The sequence below is a fragment of the Ostrea edulis genome, chromosome 5, assembly GCF_947568905.1.
Source record: "Ostrea edulis chromosome 5, xbOstEdul1.1, whole genome shotgun sequence".
Lineage (NCBI taxonomy): Eukaryota > Metazoa > Mollusca > Bivalvia > Ostreida > Ostreidae > Ostrea > Ostrea edulis.
In genome coordinates this window covers 13913443-13935677 of record NC_079168.1, presented here as the reverse complement: position 1 = coordinate 13935677, position 22235 = coordinate 13913443, and the positions used below count along the sequence as shown (strand labels likewise).

Sequence of the window (22235 nt, the reverse complement as noted above, 5' to 3'; positions counted from 1 at the left end):
GTATGATATGCCATAGAAAACTACTGAGCAGTCTATATTCCTCCATTTCTCACACTGAATTATCACACTATAAAATAAACCAATTAATCAATCAAACATCATAATTAAACAGCACTGTCTATAAAACAACTAACGGTGAACACTGCCAATTTTGCAAGAATAACTTGTGCACAATTTGGGTAAATGCATTATGAGAAATCGGCCACCACAAAGTAAACAGGTACATGTACTCGAGTTAAGCTAAGTTCAACAAATATACGACTAGTTACGGCACCAGAAGTGGTGACACACACACACATAAAAAAACCCACGTTGACTGCCCAGTTACTCAAACAGTTTCAATTATCAAACACTCAGATAAGTGACGTGACCGACGTCAAACATGTAATTGTACCAGTAGAAAGAAAAACTCAAACCAAACAAACAAACGGAAGGTCCTGTGCCGCGACAGGCTTTGTACGTTAAAGATCACCCACTTCAAATTACCCTCACTACTACAGCTATAATCGCTAAGCATAGGTCTAGTACTTCACCTACAGCTGGTGACGTCTCAATATCACCGGAATATTCTCGAAGTGACGTAAAACAAACAAATACACAACAAACAAAACTTCCGGTAAAATCTGCTGTACATACTATGTGCTGTTTTCCCGTCACGTTAAATACGGATATGTGTACATCTTTTGACGCAATCGCCGTACCATACATATCTACAGATCGTTACTGGAAATGGCTGATAAGCTAGTCAAGTACCCTATAGGTTAGTTACTTTCACCTCTCTCTTTCTTGCAGCTTAATGATAGCTTATTTGTTTAAATGTAAGGAGGTGTACAAGTATTTGTAAACTGTGGAAATATTTAGAAATAAACGCGTTAAAAGCCATCCTTGAGATGTCCTAAATATTGTACCGTACGCAATTTGACTAAAAATTATATAATACTTTTATATGTTGTTTGGTCGCATTTATAATTACCATAAAAGGCTAATTATGAAATTACGAAAAGCTATTGATGTAATATTATGTTTCGTAAAGAACAGGCACATTTTTATAATAATTATACCCCGCTCCTGATATCAATCTGCAAATGTAGTACATTAGACCTGCTGTGTATGCATTGGCCAATGAAATATTTGCTTACACTTCCAATCGTGAAGTATCTTAGGGTGGAGTTGTGCAGTGAGAAGATATACTTTAATTGTGCATAACAATCTGTAAAAAGGAAAATATAAACCAAGTATTAATCTAATTAGAATCAGATCTTCTCTAACCGTTACACTGGAGGATCTGACAGCATTGCATTTGCAGAATCGCTCCAAAACGCACGATTTTAAAGCCACCAAAGACTAGACGCGTAAATTTAAAGATAAATTGAATACAGCTAACCTCATTGATAATTTGTAAGTCCTTAACAATGTAAAAAACAAACGTAAAATAATATTGTAAACTGAACAATTTGAAATGTCACTTTTCTCGATTCAAATCGACTGCCAATTTACCGGAAACTGTCATCGGAACACACCACTATTTTCGAAAACGAATGCTCAATGAAGAACCGCCCATTATGTATATGGAAATCAGTGAAACGCAACTTTCGCAAAGAGCTTGAAGACAAAAAAGTACGATGTACAGTAGACAAAGAATTACCCTGTCAAACTGAGAGACGAACAGGCGGATATAATCTCTGCAGTGCTAGGGGGAAAATATGTGTTTGCCAGTGGAATCTGGTTGGTTTTCTTCATTCAGATCTAATGAAAGCAATTTTCATTAAAAGAAGAATGGCATACTGATTTTGACTTCGGATAACTCTGTTTACCCGATCAAGATATAGGGCTCACGACAGATGTGACGGTGTGTCCAGGGGTCCGTGTTTGCCCAACTCTCTATTTTGTATTGCTTATAGGAGTTATGAGATTGATCACTGTTCGTTATCATCACCTTTCACCTTCATATTAATTTAATTTGATGTTAAAATGTTGACTTAACTTATATTTCCTAATTTACAGTGTTTATTTAAAAATATAAGTTAATTTTCCTGTAAAATAACGGTGTAGTAAAGATCGTAGTAACATGTTCTGTAAAAAAGTCATATCTCCAAATGGGAGTGTGATCTTACGTAATGACAAGTTCTGGTAAAATGTAAACTGTACACAGCAAAATTCAAACTCGTAGGTTTTAGTTCTCTTTCTACACTAATCAAAATAGAATTAATGGCGAGTCAGTTATGAAGGTAACTTTTTTGGTTGTATATTAATGATATGTGAAATGATTTTACCGAAAAATGTAAGGAGCGCAATAATTGCTACATATATTGCGGTTATATGGGACGCATTCTATTATTAAACCGGATCCGTAGGATATTATCATTTTAACGATAGAACATTGTATCTGATAATGACCAATCAAATGACGGCTTTCGCTAACATGGAAGTTTTTGCTGTTATATGATATTTATCATACGCATGTCATTAATTACCGAGGAGCACGGGAGAATAATTCAAAAAGATTGCGGGGCCATGAGCGATGTTAGAGCGCCACACAAGATATATTTTAACGATAGTGGATATATAATATTTAAAATCTCTCTTCGTTCGTCCTTTAGTAACGTTGATATTTGAAATTCGTTTTTTTTATGGATCGATGTCATTTTTTGTTAATGTGAACTTACAATCCGAATCCGCCTCAGTAAAACGATTCCTAATTGGTCCTTGATTCCTTGTCAAGCTAGTGTTATTGGTCGAATATCTAAGGAATTATTCATGAAACTGGGGTCAATAACATGACCTCAAATGCAACACTGTCGGACCCTTCTCCAGTGTAATGGTTAGAAGAGATCTGATTTTGATTAGATCAACCAAGTATCGGCTAAACAGTAGGACTGAAGATAGAAAGATCATCATTTTATTTTAATACACAGAATGTAATAACCTCTCGTTACGTGTACACACCTGGATTTTTAGATGTAACAGATAATGTGTTATACCTCACCTGTTTCGTATGCATGAGCCAATGAAGTGTGTTCCCTACATATTCGGATGTGAGGTACAGGAGTTGTGTACGGAAAGGAGTCAGAAGTGGTTAGGGCGCTCAGTCTGCAACCGAGAAGTCCGCATATACTTCTCCATTCGGATCCATTCTGCGTCCAATATAAGTCTTTTAAGGGGATGTACTACATGGTCATAATGACTGACTTCCCTTTAAAACATGAATGGAAATAAAAATATCACCAATTTCTTACTATTCCGTATAGACATTGATTAGCCGAGTAGCTCAGTAGGACTGCTGATTTTTTGTAGATCGCGGGTTTAAGTCCAGAGGGATTTGACTAAACCTGCATTTTTGAACTAAATTATGCAGGTTTGAAAATTTTCAATTTCGAAAAATTAATGTACACATCCTGTATGACAAACGGGATGATTTCAGTTTCTCCATCGTCAACTTCCCATATCTATGTAGCAATATTCCATTATCACCTGCATATGGTGTTTATATATCTCAACTGATTCGATATGCAAGAGCTTGTTCTGGGTATAGTCAGTTTTTAAATCGAGGTAAGCCAAGTACTGACAAAAACGTTGATGGTAATGGGGTTTCAACAGCCTCGATTGAAGTCAGCATTTCGCAAATTCTATGGTCGTTATAACGATCTAGTTCGTCAATACAACCTCTCATTGGGTCAAATGCTGTTTGACGTGTTTCATACCGATTGTTAAGCCGTTCTTGGCACACTGATTTTAACTGCGGATAACTCCGTTTAACTGAACAGGATATAGGGCTCACGGCGGGAGTGACCGGTCGACAGGGGATTCTTACTCCTCCTAGGCACCTGATCCCACCTCTGGTGTGTCCAGGGGTCCGTGTTTGCCCAACTAAAAATGTATTTGTTTTGTGTTGCTTGTAGGAGTTATGAGATTGATCACTGTCCGTTATCTTCACCTTTCATCCTCCACTTTTCATCCAGATCAAATTTTTCTGGTGTAGTTTTCCTCCATAACATAAGTAATAAATGTTCCTCAGACATTGCATTGCACTAAAAAGAAAGATACTGCATCTTATGGAAATTATTTGAAAAACGTGTGTCCCACATTAATATTGGGTGTTGAGACGTTAGTATCACCACTGCGTTGCTCTCAATGCATTGGTAATTATTTGAAATGTGCTACGTCACTTACAGCTGGTAACATCTCTATATGAGTGGGAAAAGGGTCAGAAAAAACCCCATAAAGGAGATACATTATATATATTCAATAACATGTAACAAACAAAACCCAGGATCAACGAGAGTAATATTCGGGCATACTATAAAACCTGACCCGGCTCCATGTGCCTGGCCTCAAAGTTGGCTTGGCCTCAATTTTGGCCACTAGAAGAATTGGCTTTAACCAAAATTGATTTTTTTCTCAGGATTTTGATTAATTTCATTCATTTACTATTGGCTTCAAATGTAGTTTTTCAAAGTTATAGAAGGTAGAAATATACTTCTGTCATTTTGCAAATGTGCACATCAAAATAATCATGCATTACCACCAATCTTGATTGATTGCATGCGTGGATCTAGAGGGGGTGGGGTCCGGACCCCCTCCCCTGGAATTTGCAAAGATAAAAAAATTACAATATAACGATTTATAAGAAAAATGAGTTGACTGTTATTATATTATTAATATTTCTGAATTAACTTTCTTAGTATTGTAATGTCATGAGGTTAGAATCAAATCACAAATGTTATTCGAGTTTCTAAACGAATCTAAACAGGAACGATTTGTTTAACATCCTATTACGAGTGATTCACGTCATAACCTTGTCATTATGCTACTGCATCGTCATAAAGTCATCGGCTTTAGTATAGCTCTGCTTCAGACTCAATGTGACAGACCAGTATTCGTTTATCATTCTAAGTAAATATTAATAGAATTCTCTTACAGTAATCCGATTATCATGGGTGAAAGGGATTTTGATCTTTTACATGCCTCTTTACTGAAAGCAGCAGCAAAAAGGGTGGCAAGCCTTGCAGCTCAATGTATCTTTAAGATACGCAAGTTGCAAGAAAGAACTACACCTAAGATCTGAGTGTAATGAGGTCCGATATATTGCCCAGAGATGGTAATCTGGACAAAATTGCCGAGGCGCTTTATCCAGAAGATGGCCCAGTAGATATTTGTCCTGTGAAAGTGTACAGGGGTGGCAATTGCTTCTATAGGGCCCTCTCTAAAGCCATTTTTGGTCATGAAGAGAGACATATCGAACTTCGTGTCATGACCGTATTAGAACTTGTAAAAAATTCGAGAAAGTATGCGTTACAGGCAACTTACGACAAGATGTGTTCTCATCCCACAAGTGTACAATATGTTGTGGAGACGTCAGTATCGGACAGATCACTTGTACCGGGGAATTTTCTCAAGTCGATTCAGAATGAAACTCTAAATTCAATCAAATCAGGGGAATATTGTTCTTTGATTCATTTTTCGCAGCGGCAAATGTCCTGAATCATCCAATATATAGCATTTATCCAACAATACTAAATGTTGCTGTAAACAGACACTTTCTTCATCAAGAAATAAAGCCATTTTCAGATGAATTGGTACGTCAGGGTTCCCCCATCTACATCATGTGGTCACACACTGAAAATAGCAACCCAGACAATTGGTCACCAAATCATTTTGTGGTTTGTTTCCCAGTTTTACCTACTGAATCCAATGAAATGAAGGAGCCTGCCCATAAAAAGTCAAAACTTTGTATTGATTCAGATTATACCCCGCAAATCACCATGGACTCACAAAATGAAAAGACGGATATTAAATCTGATGACAATGAATTTATTAAGACAACAGAACATTATAAAGATAAAACATCATTTGACGATTCAGATTTTTCTGATCTTGGTAAAATTGTAACAGGTGCAATAAAGTTGAACACAATATTCTCAGCTGAAAAGATAAGTTATATTCAGAATCAACCCTTGCCAGACGATGTCGCCAAGTTAAAAGCAGGTCGTGCTCAAACAACGAATACAGGTGAACTCAAAAAGACTTTATCATTTCAATCTTCTTGGATGAATCAGTTTTCATGGTTGACCTTCAGCAAACTGTTAAATGGCGGTCTGTGTAAGTTTTGTGTCATGTTCCCTCAGTCAGATGTCCAACATCAAAATATATTTGTTACGCAACCTTTTACTGCGTATAAGGAAGTCCTTGGAAAAACATCTGCCCTTTTAAAGCATCAAAATTCAGAACACCACAAGAGTGCCAAATCTGTTTATCACACAACCAAGATGACATCCGAAGTGCCATCTTCGTCTCTTCCGTATAAACTCAATCATCAAAATCAGGCACAGTATCAGCACAACATAAAGTTACTTGAGAAAATAGTAGATGCGATCATTTTTTGTGGGAAACAAAATATTCCTCTCCGAGGACACAGAGATGATACCACAAGTGATTCCTCAAATAAAGGTAATTTCCTGGCAATATTACAGCTGTTTGCAAAGTATGATGAGCAGCTCTGGTCTCATCTACAAAAACAAAAAAGAATGACTTATATACCAGCAAAACCATTCAGAATGAGGTTATCCAACTCATTGGAAATCACATCACAGGTAAAATTTTGAAGGGTTTACAAGGGAGGGGTTTTTATTCCATCATAGCGGATGAGGTAACTGACACGTACGCTAACAAAGAAGTTTTAGTCTTGTGTCTAAGATTTCTAGATACTAGAGAACACCCTGCCATCATTAAGGAGGAATTTCTTGACTTTGCAAATATAGGCAAAACTACTGGAGAAGTAATTGCTGATAAACTTATTGAAATCCTCCACTTGCTTGAAATTCCGATTGAGAATATGCGAGGGCAAGCATACGATGGTGCAGCAGCAATGACATCGAAAAAACGGGGGTGTCAGGGACGAATCAAGTCTCTAAACCAATTAGCTTTGTACACACACTGTCGGAGTCATGTATTGAATCTGAGCATCGCTTCAGCCTGCAAATTACCCCTTGTGAGGAATATGATAGATGTCCTTAATTCAGTGTTTATTTTCTTTGACAGTTCCCCTAAACGACAAGGATTTCTTGATACTATTATAGAAAATGATGGGTCTGTAGATTTTTCCAGAAAGAAACTAGTTGGACTCTGTAAGACTAGGTGGGTTGAGCGTCATATCTGCTTTGATGTGTTCTACACTATGTACAAGTCCGTCATCAAATGTCTGCAGCACATTCTCAATCAAAATCTTGATGAAAAAAGCAGTGAAGACTGGTGGTCTTGGGATAGATAAACTAAAGTGATCGCACAGGGGCTTTTGGCTTCAATGACGTCCTTCTCTGTGTTGATAACATTTGTGTTTGTAAGGTATGTCCTAGATACAATAAAGCCTTTGACTCTCAAACTTCAGAAAAGAGATATTGACATTTTCACTGCAAGTAAGTTAATTGAGGAACACGTGGATAGGATCAAAGAAATTCGTAGAGCGGTAGATACCGAATTGGAGTCTTGCTTTGAAGATGCAAAACAAATTGCAGACGACCTTGATATAGTGATTAAAACCCCAAGGGTTTGCTCCAAACAGCAACACAGAGAAAATGTTTCCACAAGTAATCCAAAAGATTATTATAGATCTGGCGTGGCCATTCCATTTCTGGACTTTTTCCTCAGTGAATTAAATACGAGGTTTCAGAAAGAAGATCTGGCGACATATTCGATATGCTCTTTGTTGCCTGTCAATGTGACAAATATTTCACACGAGGAATTGTCCAAACTTGCCTCAGAACTAATATTTTGGGGGAGCGACCTGCCTTGTCTTTCTGTAAAGGACTTGGAGAAAGAACTCAGAGATTGGAGACGTTATTTTGTTTACATGAGCAAAGAAACTTTAGACAAGCTCTGCAATCTGCTCAATCTTTTCAACTTTGTAGATGGGGACGTTTTCCTGAATGTGAAAATTCTTCTTCACATTGGATGTGTTTTACCTATCACAACATGTGAGGCCGAAATATCCTTTTCTGAATTTTAAAAAGTTACATGCGCAGTACTATGCAAGAGGACAGATTGACTGGGCTTGCACTAATGCATCTTCACCATTCATTAGAAATTGACCAAAAGGAAATTGTACAATCATTTATCAGGCAAGGAAAACGAAGATTATTTCAGTCAAGTATCTTTAGCTAAATAACACTTCCTACCAGAAAACATCAATACACGACAAAAAGGTCGTCCGCGTGGTGCAGTGGTTATATAGAGCGTTTCCTTCGAGAGTTGGAAAATAAAGGGTTGAACATTATATCACGGGTTCGATTTTGTGAAAAGGTTCGACCCCCCCCCTCCCCTGGAAAAAATTTCTGGATCCGCGCCTGGATTGTATTATCTTTTGATTAGTTACACCGTGATTGACTAAATCATATCCCCCGTCCTAAATTATATAGTTTTTAATAGTGAACAAAATCGGAAACGCTACTGATGAAATAATTGGTTTATTGATGTTTTCTGTGTTCTATATTCGAACAGATACGCTTGTGTAAGTTTATCAATTACACTTAATCAGATATCAATCAAATATCTGAGAAATGCAGTAAGAAACAAGATCCTTAATTTATATGATTTTGAGCTCTGCCCTGAGGATTTAAAGGGTCATCTGATTCCTGAACATTGTGAATATCTGCCAACAATCCGTCTACATGTGCTGCGTTCAGATTTTTAAGAATCACCTTGAAATTTTATTCTGATACGTATTGGAAATGAAAGTTGTAGGAAAGGACAAGGTACGGTTTTAGCCAAATTCTGCCCGGCGTTTATGGAGGAAAATTATTTTGCGTTGCAGATATTTTCCTGTCAAATTCCTAAAAGAGTAACTTATAGTAACTCTCAAAAGCATATGGAAATCAACTCATCTACGCGCATGCGTAGTACATAATCAAATAAAGTAAGGGCTTTCAGGCTATTTGTGGTGTTTTCATGGTTTTTGTATTGATAAACTTGTGAAATTGAACACCTCTTCCCTCGTCGCCCGGAATAATTTTTATATGGATTAAAAATTTACTAAATAACTTACAATTCCTCTTAGTTTCATCCCGGGCGACGATGGAAGAGGGGTTAAAATATCAGTTGAAAGATGCTAACAAATTCGCCATCGTGACGCAATTTGCGTTGATCGTGGCGGTTGAAGAGGAAACAAGAATCATTTGAGTAGTAAATATATTTTCAAATAATATATGCTCATATAGTTATTTATTTAAACACATTGACATTTATTAAAATCATCATAATAATAATAAAAATCCGGATAAATTTAAGCCTATCTTACAGACCGGATGCCATTTTTGTTGTTATGACTATAGTGTAAACAGAACGGTATATAAATAGCACCAACCGACGATTCGTGAGAATTCATGTTACATACCAGGCAAACTACATTTAAATAGTTTATATAACGATGGACAATTCTTTTAATAAATAATATATTCCTTGAAGATTCAAGCATTATTTTTTACCATTCACATTCATTTGATTAAATGGGAAACGGCATGTAACAGCAGACGACAATATCCACCTAGGTACGTACGTACATCAGTGACGTATTTAGCGCGAGTGTAACATTTTATATTTTTCAAAGACAACAATTTATGTCAGAAAGTTTACGATGGTTATTCAGAAATATAAAATTTTAAGCACACTATTTGTAAATTTACACCACCGCGGTGGCCGAGCGGTTAGAGCGTTTGCCTCGCAAGCGGAAGGCCCGGGGGTTCGAATCCCGGCCGTGACAGACCGAAGTCGTTAAAACAGGTAGTGACAGTTTCATCGCCAAAATGCTCGGCATCAAGTGTGAATGTCACGGGTCCTTGGAGATGACCAGTGCTCGAGCTGAGCTTCGCCATTTTCGCCAATGGCGAATTATTTTCAAAAATGGCGAAAAAAAATTGAAAGTGGCGAAAATCCCTTTTTGCAATAAATTGTATTTTAAATCCTTTGTCAGTGACGCATTATCGCCTATTTGTTTATGCAGTCAAAATCTGTTTATTCAGTCAACGCGCGCGACCGGAAATCTTGCGTCGCTCCAGTGCACACAGAGCTGGTCACAACCTCAGGTAATTTATGGCTGCAAAAAAGTCGGTGATTATGTAATAAAGTACATCGGACAGCTGTTTACCCTGCTGTGGTCAATTGTTTAACATTTAAAGTCTTATTCATTATCGTGTTATCATCTCCACATTAATGTCAATTCTTAACCAGAGAACCGACCGGTAATTAAATTGGCCTTATTATTGTGTATAATGAATATATGAATACATCAATTGTTTGTTTTTGCGGCCAAACTCGTTGATTACAAGATTTTGATGTGTTTGATTTTAGTTTGAATATTTCATGAACAATTATGTGGTCGGTCACCATTGATATGGACATAGCAATTTTAATAAATAATTTTCTTTGAAGTTCGGTGCGCAACAGTATAAAAATGCTAATCTCCTAAGACTATGCACCCCATTCTATTTTGACACTAAACTTGTAGCTTCTGACCCTAGTCAGTCTAAAATTAAAAAATAACTATGTTTGGCTTTACAGTCAACCCCACCTGCTCAAACATCTGATTCTGTCCAAATTGCAAAATCTTCCATACAAAAACGGAAATTTAATAGGGAATGGTTGAGATACGACTTTAAATTGGGTTTGATGTTTTGTGACATCTGCATTTCGGGCAATGTACACAATGTTTTCACTGAGGGGTGTAGCATCATGAAGTTTATATTTTTATGATTTATTATCTGAATTTTGATTTCCATAATAGAATTTATCAAACAAATCAACTTCTTATTATTTCAGAAAGAAGTGTTTAGGTATGGTAGCTGGATATGATTAAGTAATGTAACTGATTCAAAATGCTAAAATAAGTGTAATAAATAAAATAATATATAATATGATGGAAATAATTGTAAAGCATGTGATTATTTGTGCCGCGCCGCTCCCCGAAAAAGTGGCGAAAGGGAATTCTGGTCCAGTGGGAGCACTGGAGATGACCTTAACACCGGATGACCGGTGTCACAATATGGCACTGGGGGTCTTCAGTGTTCTTCTATATCTGCAATGGTTACAAAACTATTTCGTTGTTTGGGGAACACTAATTCACTTTCATTTTTGAAAACACAATACAAAACAAAAAAATTTTGTGTAGCTAAGATAGGGATTAATATACATTTCTTGCAAGGCACTTTTTACTAAGGAATATATGTTACTCATTAAAATTATTTTTAAATTGAGGTGCCTGAAAGATAATTTGCTCCATATGTGTTACTTGGATCGTATTAGGCCTACTATATGCATTTTAATTTACAATGATTGAAATAGATTATAGGCGCATAGATCGTTTTTTGGGTTTTTTTTAAAAGGGGGGGGGGGTTGACTTCTCGAAAACATTGACAAACACAAAAATAGGGATTTTGGTATCATTGGAGTGGGTTGATTACATGTATCCAATGTATCACTTACAATTACATTTCATCTATCTTTCTCTACTACTATTTAAAATGCAGTCCGGGGGAGGGGGGGGGGGGTTACACAAAGCGAATACACAACATATGAATAGATCTATATATAAATATAATATTGAGACTCGCAGTATTGAGCATTCCGTCAAAATTTTGTTTTTCTCCATTCGAGATAAATATACGATGTATGTATATACTTGCATAATGAGAAAATGCAGTTTAGATTTGAATGGTTTTCTTTTATCATGGGGCAGGGGTTGGTTAGCAAGTCTTAAGTTTTATTTCTCTTGTATAAACTATCGAATGATTTTTGTATTTAACAACTTTTAAGAGGGTTTCTTTGAGCAAAAGTGGATACAATGACACTAAATTGCGCAAACCAAGTGTTGGGGTGTACCAGCTTTGTATCGCTCAGTTGTACAGTACCGAACACATTGACGATTTTTTGTGGAGAAGCGTGATAGTGGAGAGAGAGAGAGAGAGAGAGAGAGAGAGAGAGAGAGAGAGAGAGAGAGAGAGAAGAGAGTTTTGTTTGTTTATTTATTTTACGTCCTTTCGAGAACTTTTCTCTCAAATTGAGAAATCATCAGCTGTATGTGAAGTACCACATATAAAACCTATGATTAGCATTTAAGGCTATAGCATTGATTTTTTTTTAACGTGCCAATACCTGTTGTGACACAGGACCTCCTTTTTTAAGGTCACGAAAAGCTGAAGATATCGAATAGTGATGAATTCGAATTTGCGTAATTTCTATAAAGAATACAAAATAAAGAGTAGGGCAAACATGGACCCCTGGACACAGTCGAGGTGGCATCAGGTGCCTATCTGAAAGACCCGTGATTCTCACTTTTGTCGAGCGTTTGTCGAAGAGCACATGTATGTCTACGTCTCAGGTTCGACGTGGCATGTCATGAGCGGGGTTCAAACACACTATACCTCCCGGTCACGAAGCGATGGCCATACCACTGATAACCCTAACCGTTTCATAATTATCTTCCCTTTGAAGTTGTGTTTCTAGTTTCTCAGAAACACTGCGTTTTTTCCTGAGTATACCTATGAAATGACATTTTGCTCCAACTTAATACCACGCATATAATATTGAGAATATACATATATGGAATATTGCGTATGCCAATTAAAAACAAATACCGTTGAATTCTATTGTGTTCCGATTCGTGAAGAATTACATTGGTGATAACCCAAACTTCGCATAAAATTCAGTGATTTGAATTTGAGCTGCCTTTGATGTCATCATTTTTTTCCGAATGCACGCGAGACTCTAACAAATATAAAAAAAAATCTTAAAATTCGCCACAATAAAAGAAGTTGGAGACAGAAATAAGAAATCACTGTTACCAGCATATAACTGTTTCTTTAATTAATTTGGTGTTCAAACCATTATATTTCTGCACCAGAAAAGCTTTCCGCGAATACCTGCAGTTTTTGCCCCTCTGCGGCATATCTGATGTGGTTTCAATTTCCATTTAATACCCATTCAAATCAGTACAAAAACCAATAATTTCGCATTTATTAAGAATTAATAGTTCTATGTGTGATACAGTTTTTATTTCCTACTCAAAACATCACTTGGGGAGAACTCTCGTATATTACGTCAAAATTAACGTCAAATTTGGTGACGTCGTCAGGTTAATATAAAGTTTTCCGTTGAATATATTACAGCTACTATTGTAGATAAAGAATAACAATGCTCATTTTCATAAATGGCACATTCTCAAATACCAGATTTAGTATTTTGGTGAATTTCCTTGACAGGGCAGATTTTGGCTAAAACCGTACCTTGTTCTTCTGTGCAAAGCACGTGTTGTGTTACCGTGCAAAAACTGACAAAGCTTAAAAATAACTGGTTAACCTCAACCTTGATTTCCTGTCAAGAATCAAGGTGTTGAACTTGGAGTTACAATGTAAATGCTGATATTTAATTCAGTGCTACGTACTGAAGGGAAAGTTATCAATTATTTGATAATATCAGGTATATTAAGATTTTTCACAAAATTAAGGAAAAAATACATAGACAATTTTTTTTAATGAAAAACCAAATGTTCTGAAATTTTCTAATATATTGTCAACTCAAGATATGAAAATATTAAGAAATCTCTGTTTTTATTTCTCATATTTTTGAGATTGTCTGTTGTTCTTCGTAATTGTTCTTCCGCTACCTCTTAAACGTGTTACTATTATGTTTATTTATACATCAGTGTATATTATGTTCCCCTCTGGTATCTAAGAAAGTTGTATTGTTCCAGATATGAACCTCTGACGATTTTTCTTACAGGTATTATATTTATTGTACCTCCTGTACTGTTTAACATGGTTTGAGCAAAAATAAATTGAATTGAATTGATATTTACATTTCACCTCATTTTAAAATTATTTTATATAATTTAAACAGAATAATCAAATGAGTAAAAGTATGAACACCCGTAAACCTTTTATCATATCAACAGGTCTCATCTGTATTGATTCTTGGTAATATTTAAGAAATTCCTAGATGCTTGTGTATATCATATATGAAACATAATTGCTTTTATTAATGAGAGTGAAGGCACGATATCGGTAACCAACACTCTACGGTGCAGGTTGTGAAGAGCAATGATTCCTCACTAAGTTAACGCGAATTTGTTAATTTATGCGTGACATTTAATATCAATTTAAGTGTATCATTAGTAAATTGTGTCTGTTTTTAATGTACACATTGTCATCATCAAAACTACAAGTTCAAAGACCTCTCTAACGGTTTCTATGCATCGTAGTTTACCTTTCGACGTCATTTATTTTTCTTTTAGATACTAAGTTTTTTAATTTAACATATTGTTTGGAATATTCACTATCAAAATGACAAGATGTGTTTGTGAAATATTGATGCCCCTGTCTGGTAGCAAATTAATTCTGGTATCCACAAAAAGGTCTTGTCACAAGGAATACACATGTGAAATATGAAAGCCCTATAAGTAACCATTCAATTGTTATGGCCAAGGTTCAAAAGTAGGTCAAACCCCAATGTCAAGGTCACAAGATAAAAAAGAAAGTCCTTGTCCCAAGGAATATACATATGAAATATGAAAGCCTTATCACCATCCATTCAAGTTAAGACCTAAGTTAAAGAGTTTGCGAACATATTACATTGTGATATGCTTCCGAATCTCCAATTACCGGGCATAAAAAGTTTAATTGCTTCTTTTGCTCAGATAAAATTCATTTCACGTGGTTATTTCATATCCTTTTAAGGCAATTAAAGATTTCGTAACAAAACAATTATTCTAATTGATTTAAATCTTCGATACTTCTAGACGATGGTTGACCCCTCTTTTAAATCGTCGATACTTCTAGAAGATGAGTGACCCCGCTTAATACGTTAATAATGTACGTGTTGGTTGCACATGCATGCAATTTCAAGCATATCTGATTATGTTTTAATCGTCAAAAATAAAGATTAATTAGATGTGTCGACACGACACGAATATCCCCGCCTGCAGTAAAGTCAAATGTAGGAAATCCATCGAAGTATATAATTGAATGTGGTATTCAGATTGTATGTTACACACATTTTGTACAATGAAGAACTCAACAACAATCCTTTATATGTTTTAACAGCCATAACATAGATACAGTAATGTTTCTATGTTAAAGGGGCACAACTCCATCAAAATCAATGAACAAGAACAAAACTCAAACTCGATCTGTAACTCATCAATATACACCTGCATACAAAAAATCAGTTCAAAATCTCAAGGCGTTTAATTAAAAAGTCCGGAAAACTGGTCGCAACAGTAATTTTCTAAGTTATAGGGGCACAACTCCATAAAAAATCAGCGAACCGGAACAAAACTCAAACTCAATCTGTAACTCATTAATATACACTTGCATGCAAAAAAAAAAATTCAATATCTCAAGGCTTTTATAAAAAATAGTCTGGAAAACTGGGTGTTACGGAATGACAGAAGTACGGACAAGGGTAAACTATACGCCCCGACTATTACACTGTATGTGGCGCGGCCATAAAAATTGATAAAAGAAGAAATGCTAGCACTGATATGCTAAATAAATTCTGATCTAAAGAAATCGAGGACTACTATTTACATGCTTTGTTACATCATGACCCTACATTGCCTCCGAAAAAATCACAAAAGGAACCCATGAATATTACCAGTGACTCAAATTATTGTACAGACAATTACACGTACTTTTTGGGGGGAAAATTCCGAACTAGCACATAGAAGTAGCACTTAATTTTCTACTTATTCCTATTAATTACGCTATAAAGTGAGAATTTCAACGTGTTCTGCGACGTGGCCCAGAGTCTCGTGTCTAACCAGACAGTAATGAACCCCAATCACAAACCAGACATGCTACCCCCTTTCCCCCGCCCGCACACACACACACACACACACACACACACACACACACACACACAGAGTCTATAAGACGCATAATGAAAATGTTTTGTGCAGTTCTGGAGCATACACGTACATGTACAACAATATTTATGGATAATTCATTTCATCCACAGCTAGTGTTGAGGAAGAGGAGATAATAGAGCGAAAATGTCCAAGTGGGCGGATATTGAAAGTTATCGGGATGAACGACCGTTATAGAGATTTACAATTTACCACCAGCGGTTTCATACCAGATCCAAGGTCACATGTACCCAGCCTCAGAACCATGGACATCTACGAGGACGATGTATTGGTATCTGCTTTCCCTAAGTGTGGTATGAAAATCATTTACATGTACCTATCCTTGATAGTTGAATAACGGAAAGCACTGAACCTAAAATGTGAGTAAAAATTATGTAGCTGATTGATGTAGTTACTAGAACAGATGATGACTTGTATTTCACAGGAACTCACTGGGTTTGGGAAATGGTGAAGATGCTACAGAAAGGGAAAGCTGAATATGACAAACGTCCGAAGGAGGTGGCGATGTTGGAGTTCCATTCAATGGACCTCTTACTGGAAGAGTCGAGACCGCGGTTATACAACACTCATAACTACCCTTCTGAGGTTCCCACTGGTTTCCTTGAAGGGAAAGGAAAAGTGATCTTCTTGCTTCGAAACCCGAAAGACGTAGCAGTTTCATTTTACAGCCACATGCGTCTTTTGAAGATGAACAAAGACCCAATGAGCTGGGATGATTTTGTTTATTTGGTAATCACCTACGGAGGTACATTTTCTTAATTGATATTACATCTGACTTGCATGTAATTGAGCCTCTTCATTTAAAAACCTAACATAATTTATTCAGTGCTACAGCATTGTGAATGAATATGATAAATACTAGAAAATTGACAAAACGGAAACAGGCACTTCAGGTAGATTGCTTGGCTCTGAATAGGAGTTTCCAATTACTGCCGGGACACCGTTTTATTCTTAAATTGTACGACAATTAATGTATTCCCCGCAGTCTTGTGAGAAGTTTTATCAAAGGACATTGGACCTACCGTGTCATTGAATGAAAAATTGATATACCTCTAAATATTATTTCCAGGTATAAATCAAGAAGTTGTCTAAAAACCAGTTAGTAAATAATTTCAAGACTTGTCAGGGGCAAAGAGTAAAGTCTCAAATTTATTTACTGGCGGCACACGTGTAACACGGTCCCGCGCTTTCTGTGTGATGTCATTAACTTCCGCATCAATCTCAAACGAAATACTGAAAGTGTTTCTATATACTCTTTTAAAATATGTTTTCTTTTATATTCGGTATGCGTCCCGTGGGAATCCGGGTTAGAATAGATCCTCAGTACCCATTGCTTGTCGTAAGAGGCGACTAAATGGGGCGGTCCTTCGGGTGAGACCGCTAAAACCGAAGCCCCGTGTCACAGCAGATGTGACACGATAAAGATTCCCCTGCTCGAAGGCCGGACGCGCCGAGCATAGGCCTAAATTTTGCAGCCTTTCACCGGCAATGGTGGATCTCCATTTCAATGAAAAATTCTCGAGAGGAGAGGAACGTTAAACAATATACAATACAATATTCGGTATACATGTAATAGAATACCCGTTTACCGACAAAGGGGACGATATCAAGGTTTTTGTCCCCCCCCCCCTCTTCCCTGCCTAGAATAAGAACTAAATGTGTGCTAATACAATGCATTTGTTAAATGAAACTCCACTAGTATCATTAAGCGCCAACATACTAGTACTTTAAAATGAAAATCCGTTTAATTTTTCCGACGCCATATCTACCCGTCATACGATTTCATGTATCCATAAAACAATCATAGCTTCGTAAGTTATATAAATATCTCGGCAAATTAGAATGATACTAATTTTAAATACATAACTTGAAACTGGACTTGCTGCCGTATGCTTCACTTTAATTGCAAACACAATCAGAAAAGCAGCTCTCTGTTTACATGAACATTTGCACTCTTGATGACATAGTACGGTACTTATCATCAGAAAAAAATGATCACCCAGAAGTACGATCTCGATGTCCTTAACATTGTTTGGCGATTCTAACAATATGGGAAATCAATATGGGAATCAATTTGATTTCAGTCTCCAATTTCCATGTTTTGGAAGCTCTTAAAAGTGTGGTCTGTTCTTGATAAGATAGAGGAAGAGACAATACAGATTTACCGGTAGTCAGATTTTGCGGGGTGACCTGTAAGTTTATTCAATGATAGATAGTAATTATATGATTCTATACCAAGCGCCTTCGACAAATCATCGGTTTTTCCTTCTATTAAGTACGATATTGGATTGTACATGTACATGTGTATAGGTTTCATTCCAAATTAAAAGAACATATACATGTACTCTACTACAAGGAAATGAAAAAGGTTATAATTTTATTTTTGAAAATCACCTTGCTTTATAATTTGCTCAACTTCTTGAAATAACAAGTTTCATTATCTACTCACAACTCAAACAACCACGATAACATGTTTATGCATGAATATTTCAGGGGTGTCGGCAGATTGGTTTGAACATACTGTTAAGTGGGAAAACGAAATGCGGAAAAACAGAAGAACATACTTGTGTCTCTACTACGAGGAAATGAAAAAGGTTTTCTCATGATTTAAATTTTCATTTTCAAAATTACTTACTCAAAAAATGTGATATTTTATTTCAATTTGAATTGTTTACTTTGCAGAATCCACTTGAAACTGTAAAGACTATAGCGGACTATTTAGAAACTCCTTGTACAGATTTACTGGCAAAGGATATCACTACGAAATGTACCCTCGAAAAGATGAGATCCGCCAATAAAGATAAACACGATGATAGGAATGATAGCGGCCCTAATCCGGAGATGAGTAATCCAGATCAAATGTACAGGAAAGGTGACATGTCATTAAACATCTACCCATGGATGCCAGAGAATTTTCTAAACACGTATCTTAAAGAGCTTTTATATATCCTACATACTATTACAATATAGTGATCTTCATACTTATGCAAGGTGAAGATAACGAACAGTGATCAATCTCATAACTCCTACAAGCAATACAAAATAGATAGTTGGGCAAACACGGACCCCTGGACACACCAGAGGTGGGATCAGATGCCCAGGAGGAGTAAGCCACTTATATATCCTACATACATGTACAATTACAATACAGTAAAACTCTGATATAGCGAATTTCTGGGGACCCTCTATAAAAATTCGCTATAAGCGTAATTCGCTATACGTTTATAACGAATTCATAATTCAAATACAACGAATTCGTTATAAAACTGATTTGTTCTACATATATACCAGTTATATAAGAAAGCAGCAATCGATATACAAATGTACTTGCGCTTGTATCGTCTTTAAGAGAAATGAAGCCTATATATTTTCGAGAAGAAATATTTTCATACAAGAAATATACACATTGATTTATATATGATAATCTATCTTGATGGATTATTAAGTCATGCAAGAACATGTCGAGAGAGAAATGTCAACAAAATTTTGCGAAATGCATACATGTACAGTCTATTGCAATTGTCATTTACTTGTTGCTTGACAAATATAAAGGAGTGTACGATAAAATAAATGCAATCAAACTTCAAATTTGATTAACGAGAATAGTAAATAATACCGACAAAATATTTCCTAAATGTATGTGTAAGTATTGTTTTGCGTTAACAACCTTTTTTGAAAAAATGTAAACAGAAATTTTGTAATAAGTGTGGATCCTTTATGTCAATGGAAAACAATTGTTAAAAATCACAAAGAGTTTAAAATGAAAAAAAAAATGAGTTCGTTATAAAAGGAGATTTTACATTCATTTTTAATTCAAGGGGAATAGGAATTTACTTCGTTATATCTGTAAATTCGCTATATCCGTGTTCGATATAGACGCGAATTTTTATATAGAATATATAAAGAATTTGCCGGGGAAATCGTTTTAACTTCGCTATAGCCGTAATTTCGCTATATCCATGTTCGCTATATTCGAGTTTTACTGTATAGCGATCGTCATACTTATATATCCTATATACATGTACTATTACAATATAGTGATCTTCATACTTATATATCCTACATACATGTACTATTACAATATAGCGATCTTCATACTTATATATCCTACATACAATTACAATATAGCGATCTTCATACTTATATATCTTAGATACTATTACAATATAGCGATCTTCATACTTATATATCCTACATACAATTACAATATAGCGATCTTCATACTTATATATCCTACATACTATTACAATATAGCGATCTTCATACTTATATATCCTACATACTATTACAATATAGCGATCTTCATACTTATATATCCTACATGCTATTACAATATAGCGATCTTCATACTTATATATCCTACATACTATTACAATATAGCGATCTTCATACTTATATATCCTTCATACTATTACAAAATTTTGATCTTCATACTTATATATCCTACATACAATTACAATATAGCGATCTTCAAATATGATGACAAAAGCTTGATTAATGCTATAATCGTGAAATATCAAATATGACGTCATAGTTTAATTTCAGAATGCGGATAATTAACCTTAAAATATGACATCAAAACTTGACTTTCTTGTTCGCGTGCGTTTGTTTACACCATTTGTTTATTTACGCCACATTCGAGAAATCTTCATTCCTAGAAATGTCAGCAGCTGTAGTTGAAGAGGTACGATTTGTGTCGAGAAATCTTCATTCCTAGAAATGTCAGCAGCTGTAGTTGAAGAGGTACGATTTGTGTCGAGAAATCTTCATTCCTAGAAATGTCAGCAGCTGTAGTTGAAGAGGTACGATTTGTGTCGAGAAATCTTCATTCCTAGAAATGTCAGCAGCTGTAGTTGAAGAGGTACGATTTGTGTCGAGAAATCCTCATTCCTAGAAATGTCAGCAGCTGTAGTTGAAGAGGTACGATTTGTGACACTTTACCTACAGCTGGTGATATCCCATTAGGAATGAAACGTTCTCGAATAGGACTTCAAGTAACTATGTACTTTGCAGGGGAAGTTGGAGACTGGAAGAACTGGTTTACCGTGGCACAAAACGAGGCAATCGATAGAGTTATAAAAACGAAGATGGAAGGATCGTCATTTATTCTAGCTTATGAATAATAACAATTATTGACATTTTGTCTATCATTACAACGGTCTAGCAACCTGAGAAGTACAACTGAATATTAACCGGGGGCGAGATGAATATCGTACTTCAAGGGTAACAAAAGTACCGAATTGACTAAAAAATATAAATGATCATTTTATTATATGATTGAATGTTTTTTATATACAAATACAATTGCAAATCTAAGTCGAAAGGGTCTTTGTTTATTTTGACTACTTGTAAATAATTGGACCAGGTACTATAATGCACCCAACGATACCCAATCGGTCATCTTTATCGGGTGCAATGTTACATGCTACATGTACTACAAATCGACAATTAATACTCCATTTCTTGATAGAAATCGCTCTTTCTGTACAATTTTACTGTAGCACCTTGTCGAAAGCGAGTACAGAGGCGAGTTTTCATTTTAAATTTAAAGAGACACTGCAGCTCATTTTCCACATTTTAATGAAGTGTTTTTTAAAACATGTAGTGATAAAAGGATAAAAAGTATATTGATATTGACAGTTTTGAACAATTTGGATGCATCAGTTTGCTCTCAACTGCGCTTTGAAGATCATCCGGATTTCAAAAGTTTCTTCATGTTGACACGGACTTCCGAATGCTTATTTACATCATGTGATTTTGAATGACAGCAAAGGTGTTGTGTAAAAATTATTTAAATACCACTTACGGGGTTCACACTCGCTTTTCAAGTATGAAAGTATTCCGTTTATTATAATTAAGTAATTATATGTCATAATTTTAACAGAAACCCTTCCATGTTCCTATTGACCAATGTTTGTTTTTTTTACAACTAAAACGTATCGTGTTCTGATAAACATAGCACTTACGTTAAAAGCAGTGTCTTAGCAGCTAGTCCCAATGGCAGATTTAGAGGGGGTCAAGATGGCCTTCCCTTTTTTCGCTACAAATTGTGTTGTAAAACTCCAGATTTGGCACCCAAAATGGCTGAGTACTTGGCTAATATTTGACTTTGACATCCCCCTTCGGAAATCCTAGATCCGCTACTGAGTCCTGCGTGCATTTCTCCTAGCTCTTTGTTTTTCAACGGTCATACTGATCCCAAAGTAAATTCACATACCAGTTTTATCTCATTATATTTTTACTTCTTTTCTTGCAGAATCTGTCAAAATTCGGAATCTGTCCACTACACTTTCTCTCACTCGACGACATGCTGCACTGTTTACCGTCT

General features: G+C 35.8%; 1 protein-coding gene across 4 annotated transcripts; it reads left to right on the top strand.

The window, feature by feature from the left end:
- The first annotated feature begins 641 nt into the window (after positions 1 to 641).
- LOC125652351 (sulfotransferase 1B1-like) lies at positions 642 to 21223 on the top strand. Of its 4 annotated transcripts, none has more exons than XR_008803426.1 (7): positions 642 to 760; positions 16000 to 16200; positions 16332 to 16652; positions 18401 to 18501; positions 18590 to 18779; positions 20566 to 20827; positions 20921 to 21002. XR_008803426.1 is itself a non-coding variant. In XM_048881497.1 (6 exons), the coding sequence occupies exons 1-6, from the start codon at positions 730 to 732 to the stop codon at positions 21028 to 21030; spliced, it is 954 nt and encodes a 317-aa protein (XP_048737454.1). In that variant the 5' UTR covers positions 642 to 729; the 3' UTR covers positions 21031 to 21223. The 4 variants fall into 4 exon arrangements, 2 of the variants coding, with proteins under 2 accessions (XP_048737454.1, XP_056022729.1); XR_008803427.1 differs by having other exon boundaries at positions 20566 to 20768; positions 20921 to 20976; XM_048881497.1 differs by lacking the exon at positions 20566 to 20827 and having other exon boundaries at positions 20921 to 21223.
- Positions 21224 to 22235: the final 1012 nt, after the last annotated feature.